The sequence below is a fragment of the Impatiens glandulifera genome, chromosome 6 (genome assembly GCF_907164915.1).
Source record: "Impatiens glandulifera chromosome 6, dImpGla2.1, whole genome shotgun sequence".
NCBI lineage: Eukaryota > Viridiplantae > Streptophyta > Magnoliopsida > Ericales > Balsaminaceae > Impatiens > Impatiens glandulifera.
Genome location: NC_061867.1, coordinates 24,815,950 through 24,825,392, shown reverse-complemented (window position 1 = coordinate 24,825,392; position 9,443 = coordinate 24,815,950). Strand labels below are relative to the sequence as shown.

Here is a 9,443-nt window from a genome sequence, read left to right as displayed (position 1 = left end):
TAGCATAGCTTTCATAGAGCATACATTTTTTTAAAAGTTCACAGGTCGTATTTACCATTTAAATCCTTAGATCATTCATGCCTCTAAAATACAAGACATTAGGTGGACTCCTAAAATTGGTAGACTCTTAATATGAGAAAGGAAGAGAAGATCTCGCGTATAGAAAACATTCTGGGACGTGGGGTATGAGCAAATTAAACGCGTACAGGATCATATTTTAAGCCTCTATTGACTTAGACATTTATTCAAAACGTTTTCCATTGACATTCTTCCTTAAGCCTCTATTTGAATCGACTTACAAAATTGTTCCAAACGTTTTCAATTGAGATTCCTCCTTAAGCCTCTATTGAGTCGACTTAGACATATGTTCAAAAAGTTTTTCTTTGAGATTCTACCTTACGCCTTTATTAAATCGACTTAGACATTCGTTTAGAACGTTTTCCATTCGGATTCTTCCTCAAGCCTCTATTGAGTTGAATTAGACATTCGCTTAGAACGTTTTCCATTAAGATTCTGCCTTAATTCTCTATTGAATGAACTTCGACATTAGTTCACAATGTTTTCTATTAGGATTCTACATTAATTCTCTATTAAGTCGACTTAGACATTCGTTTAGAGAATTTTCCATTGGGATTTTACCTTACGCCTTTGTTGAGTTGACTAAGACATTCGTTCAAAATGTTTTTCATTAGGATTCTGCATCAAGCCTCTATTGAGTCGACTTGGATAGAGAAATTTCCATTAGGATTCTACCTTAAGACTTTGTTAAGTCGACTTTGAAATCTGTTAAAGATCACACTTATCCTTGCATCACTAATGGATACTTTCCTTTCAAATAACAGTCACTTGCTTTGAGGAGGATTTTGTCCTTACAACATGATCCTAAAGGAGATTGCACCCATATTTTCACAAATAATTTGTTTTGATTCATTTAGTTATGTTTGATGAAAGTGCCCTTTGATTAACTAGGTATTTATTCATTTGATGATTTTAATGCAAATAAAATGTCTTTAGTATTGACTTAAGGTTTTATTTGTTTGGTGATTTATATGCAAATAAAAATCCCCTAGTATTGACTTGGGGGTTTTATTTATTTGGTGATTTTTATGCAAATAAAAATCCCCTTAGTATTGACTTGGGGGTTCCATTTGTTTGGTGATTTTTATGCAAATAAAAATTATCCTAGTATTGACGGCTTTATTTGTTTGGTGATTTTTATGCAAATAAAAATGTCCCTAGTATTGACTTAAGGTTTTATTTGTTTGGTGATTTTTATGCGAATAAAAATGGCCTGAGTATTGATTTAGTTTTTATTTGTTTTTTAATTGTGAGTTAGGGATTCCATTAAGACCCTTGTAAAAATTTTCCAATTTCATTACTTGTCGGATCAAAACATTTTCAAGGCTTGATTGTGTGAACATACTTCGACAGGGCATAAAAGATTTGTACTTAGGTTTTTTAATATGGATCTAGTCATCAATTACAATCTCATCCTTGTGTACAAACAATTACTTTAAATTTTCTAAGCATTTGTGAGGAATTTTATCATATTTTAATGACTTAAAAGTTTCATATTTAGGTTTCAATTTCCCACCATGCGTTTTAAAGGATTTATTACATTTTAGTTTATTTTCGAAAATAGTATACCTTTAAAACTTTAAGGATTTAAAAGAGAGTTATATTTGGAGAATATCTGGTAGAATTGGTACATTCTCGTTCTCGCTACAACAACAATTATAGAGATGATGATTTGAAGAGTTCAAGTGGTGATTTCGAAGTCTTAACTAATTATGATGTATCTGACGGAATCGGTACACTCAATTCTTGCCTTAGAGGCACTCACCCATTAGTTAAGTGAAAAAAATTGTTGACTTCAATATCTCACCCACTAAAGAGTATTTATATTTATCATTTTTTAGCAACCATGGGTGTATATCACAAAAATCGGTACAATTTGATTCTAGCTTTCACAAATCTAGACTTGGTCTCGGTGGACAACAAGTGGTGATTTAAATGTCTCAACACCTATTGGAACTTGTCTTTCTTCTTTTTTTTCAAGGCTTTCAAGTTGTTTTTAATCATTCGAGTTTTGGCGCAAAATGATCCTTGAAGCGAACAACCCTCTTAGACATGTGGTGTTCAATCTAGCCTTAGCCTAGATTATTATTGATCTTTGTTTCCTCGGATTTTAAAACCTTCTTAGCAATCGCAAGACACTAGAACAAGAACAATCATATATATTTTTCATTTTACCTCTCAAGGAATCTTGATCCTATCGACTATCGGGGTGTAAAAAATGATTTTCTCTTGACTCTACTTGTTTCATAACATCCTTATTTTCGTATATTTGAAAGATTTATCACAATGTTATATTTTCTCACGATCGGAAAAATATATTATTATATTATTTGGACATATTATATGAATAGGTTGCCTACCCATTCCTTTTGGAGAATCAAGCCAAATGTAATTCATGAAAGCATTTTGGAAAAAACATTTTATTTTGTTTTTTTTTATTTTCTTTTTTTCTTTTTTTTAATTAATTTTTTTGTTTTGTTTTGTTTTGTTTTTATTTATTTTTACTAAGAATTACCCTTCATAGTGAAAACGTGTATACAAATTTTCGATCCCAAAGTACATCCACATCACATCCCCTATAAGTGTGGCTAGGCATAGTAATTTTTTAGGGTGTTTAGGTTATATGAAGCCAAAATTTCTTCTCCCTCGATGCTATCAGTCGAGTGGCCCCTCCTGAAAAGATTGTCTTAACGATATAAGGACCTTCTCACTAAGGTTGGAACTTGCCTCGAGGATCCATAATCTATCCTTCCTTTCTTAACACTAAACCATATTCTTTGATGTTACTATTAGTATTCTTGTCTTTAAATTACAAAATATATATAAAATACAATGTTACAAAGAAATAATAAAATAAAATACATGAAGCACGAAATCACTAAATTGAGATGTTGATCTGAGGCATGTGTTTAACACATTTTCTTTAAAATAGTTTCATTATCTCTTGTTTGTGTTGGAGTTTATCACATATGGGTGTCTCCTGGGGTATAACAAATCTAGTAACGATTCTACACTGAAATCATTATGCATCGAACTTGACAATTTACCTGAACTATCACCAGATTTTAATAGAAATAGTCAGTCAGGAAGATAAAAACATCTCACAGAGAATACTCACAAATATAAAGAAATAACTTTTAGAATTATAAAGTGAGAAATGATGAGATGATGTAATTAAAGTAAATAGAGTGAAGGGATATATGTAGCTGGAAATTAAATCTTAAAATCATTCATCAATTTTATAATCCAACAACCACTAATTCATTCATCCAATGGTTAAGCTTGCTTGTTTTTTTTATTACATTGAAATTTCATCTTCATTAGGAGAATGCAAGTTATATCTAGAAATAACTATTTTATAGTACAGTATTTGTTAATTGTCTCCTCCCTTCGAGGAGTTATGTTAATTGTAACAATTAATAAATTCATTTTCATTTTGATTAAATTTAATCTTAAATCATATATAAATTTAGTGTAAATTTCATTTAAATTAAATTCTCATTTTTATTTAATTAATTGAATTAGGTTAATTTCAACGACTATCAAGTTTTGGTATATTTGTGTATGACACAAAACATCCCATCGATACATGTTAGTCATCTTTCAAATATAATTATGAAGTTCATGTTAGCTGCTTTAACCAACTGAATACATCTACTCAGGGCAGGCGGCCCTAAAAGATGAGAGGCCAATTGAAATATTTTTTTTTTTGTTACAATTTTGATATCACAATAATACTAATAATTCAAAATATATATTTATTAATTAATATTTATAACAATTTTGGCCACACTGAAATGTGGACTCGATGCAAACGTTTGCTTCCCTCTGACCTGACCGGGCCAGCATCTCCCTAAGTTATTGCTTCCCTCTTATAAAATTAAGGTTAAAAATAATTTAGTAATAAATAGTATAGGCAATGAAGCCAATTACATTATTGTCACTAACAAGCTCATAAAATATCGAGTTTAACCGATCATTTAATTGAAAATTCAATTTTTACAAACTAAGAGTCTTAAACTGTATTTTGTTTATTATTTTGAAAATTTTAAATTTTATGATTTTAAAAAAAATATTAAAAAATTAATTTTAAATTACTATTTTAAATTTATGATTATAATTTATAATCATAAATTTAAAATAGTAATCTAAAATAAAATTTTATATTAATAAATTTTTAAATTTTTAAATTTTATGATTTTATGAGTTTATATATAATTTATATATATATATAAACTTATAAAATTATAAAATTTATAATTTATAAATTTTATGTGTTTATATATATTTTTGATTTTACGATTTTATATTAAAAAAAATAAATTTATATTTATAAATTAAAACAATATATATTATTTATTCAAATACATAAATATAATTATTTTTGTAAATATAACTTTTTGTTAGAGTGTTATTTATTTATTTATTATTAATTTTAATTAATTTTATATTTAAATATATATATATATATATTTTAGAATTGTTAATGAATAAAATATTTAATTACATATTATAATAATAATAATAATATATAACTAATATTTTTAAAATTAAATTTTTACTATCAAAATGAACTCACAATTTTACTAGTTTAAATAAATTTGCAACTGTCTTGATCAGGGTTAAAGATTTAAAATTCATTATGGAGTTTTTTTAGAATTTTATAATAATAAATTTGTTTGATAAAAAATAAATTGAATTATTTGAGATTTATTTAAAATAATTTATTAATATATACTTTTTTTTAATTTAAAGTATTTTGTGATATTTGTATTGATAAATAAAGTGATTTAATAAAAAAAATGAATTAAGTAGAGCATGACACCAAAAAATGGGGATAAAAATAATATAATTTGGTAATAATAATAATAATAATAATAATAATAATAATAATAATAATAAAGCGATAAATTTAAAAAACTCCAAATACCACCGGATCAAAAACACTATTCAAAAATTTAAATAGTAGATTAACTCCCTCTTTATATATATATATATATATATATGAATTCTGACCATCAATAAATTTTAAGAAAGTGTCTCACTAAGTTATATTTTCAAATGTGAAGTTAATTTATTTTCAATTTTTTAAAAGTTTTTTTTGGAAAAATCAATTATTATTTTTTGGGAAATGTTTATAACCGAACGTTTCAATTTTTTAAAAGTTGATATGACCTACATTGTAACAAATAAAAAGGGAGAATCATAAATGGATAATGGAAGTAATTGCATTTTATTATTAATGATTTTAACACAAAACAACAACACAAATAAAAAAAAGTCAAAATGTCAGTCTTGAGAGTATCATATCATCCGTAGAGATTAGTTTCATTAACATGTATATACAAATATCATGACTCATGCCTTAGTTGCCAAGCTTTCTTCATCAGCACCCTCATCATTCTTATGTTTTTGCTGTTCAAATTTATCAATGGCTACCTGAAGTTCATCAGTACCTCCAACAGCTCTCATTGTGTAAAAATAAACTCCCAACACAAAGCTTGTCAATCCACCTGCAACAACTAGATTCTTTGTCTTTGCTCCGAGGTTACTAAATCCCCCAGCCATATCGCCAACAACAAATTGATGTCTGTCATATAGAAACAGAGAAAAAAAATTCACATGATAATATTGAGAAACATAAAGAAGTGACTCGAACCATTACTTTGAAATTAGAATATTGTGCCAATTGATGAGGAAGTAAAGAAAAATGTACATTCTAAACAATGGCAAAAGAATGATAAAAGAGCAAAAGGATGGTATCAACAAATTTAACACATATTAAGTGAGTTTGTTTATGTATCCTGAAATATATTCAGCTCATTTGCTGTTTCATTCTCTAATGAAGGTCACCTAAATGAAATCGTTCCAGTATAAAATTCAACTTGTAATATGTTTCTCCACAAAAATTGGTGCTTTCTCATTAGGATCCAGCAGCCACATTTACAATCACCTAGATTGTTACAGCAACACTTTTTTTACCAAACAAAATAATATCTGTTTCTCGCGGATTATTACTGAGATCTATCCATAGTTCTTTTGAAATGGAATCTATATATTGATAGCTCCAACAATAGATCAACAAATAGAATTCAACATTAAGGAAGCTACAGATGTGTTTGGTTAGAGGTCAATTGACATTGACAATGGAATTATAGGGGAAATCCAAATTATGTTGTTTGTTTTAAGGACATAAAAAATGAAATTGGATTTAGAATTTGAATTCTTACAGAATTAAAAACAAGTATTTAATTTTTAGTTCGAACAAATACAAACAAATCTCTTAAGAATTACAGTTCAACGATATTTTCAATTCAATGTCAATTCTTATAGAATTGGATTTAAAACTCTAATTCCAGATCAGTTTCAGTTGAACAAGTGAAGCCAAAGTAGTTCTACCAAACTAATTAAAGAATTTTGTCAACTAAATAATATATAAGTTAGTATAAATGTTCTTCGATTGTTCAATTATGATTAACCCCAAAGCTAAAAATCAAGCTTTATGTTCGTGCAATGTATTCGCGTTCTAGGAGAAACAATCATTTTCTTCAACAAGCAATCTAAAGATCGTATGCTTGAGAAATTAGGCAATCGACGAAGAAAAGTAAGTGAAGGCAAAATTGAAATATAATTATGGTTTCAAGAAGTTGCCAGATTTGAAACAGATCGCAGATTATTAATAGGAAAACTATTGGATGCAAATCAATCAGAAAATACTCTAACATATCATTCACATGCCTGCGTGCGGAGAAATAGAGAGAGAGAGAGAGAGAGAGAATACCTGCTCTGTTAAACCCTAGTTTCTTTGGAAGGAGAATACTGAAAGATTCTATTGAACAAAAAAAAATGTTATTTGAGAAAGAATATCAAATTAGCCCCTCAACTTATACGGTGATCATCAGAATTCTCAACTTCTACCATTACCATTAAGCTTATTTGATGAAAGGGTTATTGTTTTTTTTTCCTGATTTTTTTTTTTCAAATAATTCTTGTTTGACCAAATGAGATAAAATCCCAATGTTTATTTTTTTTTTTCAATCTTACCTTCTCAGTTATCACTCCTCTCCGGAAAATTTGAGAAAATGACCTCAAAGATTGGTTTATTTGAGGGGGTGGCAAAACATAAATTAAATTGCGTTCGTGGTCTTTTATTTTTTTTTTGACGAAATTGCCCTTTTCGCGAAACGCTAGCGAAGTGGATTAGGTTTTATATAAATACTCAATTTTTTTCATTTCCTTTCTCTCTCTTCTCTATATGCTCTTGTTCGACGGCGGCGACGAAGGCTACGACGACGACTACGGCTAGAGCGACGTAGAAAAACATCAAAGATAGGAAAACCCTAACACCCTAACCCTTAATCGATGTTCATTATATTGTTCTTATTTCTATTATCTTCATTTCAAACGATTTATGTTGTTCTTAATCAATTTAATATGTTTTTATTGTTCATATTGGTTCATATTTTTGTTTATCTTATTGTTCATATTTGTCGATGATGATATTTGCAGATCATATGGGTTCCGTTTCAGGGAAGATTCACTTCGCGTTTCGCGAATGCACATCGTGTTTCGCGAATGCACATCGCGTTACGCGAAATGGCACATCGTGTTTCGCGAAGGCACATCGCGTTACGCGAAATGGCACATCGCGTTACGCGAAGCGGCACGGTCGGCACGCGAAGCGGCACGGTCGGCACGCGATGCGGCACGGTCGGCACGCGAAGCGGCACGGTCGGCACGCGATGCGGCACAATCGTCACGCGAAGGCACATCGCGTTACGCGTAGCGGCACGGTGGTCACGCGAAGGGTCATCCCTTGTAGCGAAGGGCCATTCCTTCAGTGTTTTGTTTTACCTTCTAACTCGGATTTTGTTGGCTATTTTCGTTATTTAATGTTCTTTGCATCTTTTGATGTTGTAAGATTGCCTAGAAAGACAATTGTTTAAGGTGATTAATAATAAATCTATTGTATCTTTTTCACTAGTTTTAGTGCATGATTATCCAATTGTTGGATTATCTAAAATTTAGTTCTTTGTGACAATTATTTTTTGAGCAATTTATAAGACCTTGTTATTTTCAAATACCTTAATTACTATATAAGTTATAAATTCTTAAATGAGTTTATTTAAAATTAATCTCAAATCGATTAACATTTACACATATAGACTGAGACGAAACATAGTAGATAAAAGATTGATAGAGTTGAGGATACAATGTTTGTTCATAATATTCAGCATAACTTTAAACCCATTCAAATTAAAACTTTTAAATACTAAGTAAACATTAGCAAAAGTCTCAACCATAGTTAAAAACTTAATTGATAAAACAAGACAGACAAATAAGTCTGAATATCGATAACCTCTCCTTATCCAAAATCTTGTATCTTTAACATTTTTTCACTATAACTCAATATTTTCCTAATTTTAAATTATGTATAAATGGTACAATAGATAACATTATATTAACCTTAGGTATTGCTCCAATTTGATGAGAGATGTTTATATATATATATATATATATATATATATATATATATATATATATATATTTCTTTTTTAAAATTACATTATAATATTTTTATTTTATTAAACTGACAAAAATATAAACTTAAATTAATTAATTAATTTATTTATAATGATTATTTAGAGTTAGTTTATATAAAAGAAAGTTGAATAATTTTTTTTATAAATATTTAATTTAGATGAGATATATTTATAAATTAATTAATATTTGTTATTCAAATATATTAACTTTATTTTTTAGTAAAATTATTTATTTATTTAAAAATTAAATATTTTTTTTAAACGGTTAAATTATTTCATTAAAATTTCAAAAGTGAGAGAGTCAAGAATTAAAGCTAGACAAATTTTAGCTATTATTAAAACATGACAATCAAACGACCTAAAAACCTGATTAGTAGCAATCAAACATACAAGAAACATAGATTACAAACTGTATCAAATCATAATTATCCCAACATGATTTTTATTTCCATACCAACCTGATGATTCAATAGGTTATCTTCATCTTCTCCTTGTCCTTCCTATTTCCCTTCCTCTTCCTCTTGCAATGAAAGGGGATAAACCGAATTGTCTATTCTAGTTTTGATTTCTTTCTTTATATTAACACGTTCTGATTTGATAGAAAAATTATTCTTCAAGATTTTCAAATATTTCTATTTTGTTAATTTTAATTTTTATTTATTCTTTCTTTATAAAGTTAAAGTGTTTCTATTTGTTAATTTTAGTTTTTATTTCTAAATATTTAAGTTATTAAGTACTTAAAATTAGTATTTAGATCTTAATTTTCAATTTTATCAAAACAAAACCTTAACTTATAAAATCAATAATAATAATTTTTTTTTA

At 28.0% G+C, this 9,443-nt stretch overlaps 1 protein-coding gene across 1 annotated transcript; it reads right to left on the bottom strand.

Annotated features, from left to right (window-relative positions):
- Positions 1-5,288: 5,288 nt before the first annotated feature.
- Positions 5,289-6,904, bottom strand: LOC124942496. Its single transcript, XM_047483015.1, has 2 exons — positions 6,860-6,904; positions 5,289-5,668 (listed from the first exon to the last, which is right to left on the bottom strand). Exon 2 carries the CDS (start codon positions 5,644-5,646, stop codon positions 5,437-5,439), a length of 210 nt encoding a protein of 69 aa, XP_047338971.1. The 5' UTR covers positions 5,647-5,668; positions 6,860-6,904; the 3' UTR covers positions 5,289-5,436.
- Between the last annotated feature and the right edge of the window lie 2,539 nt (positions 6,905-9,443).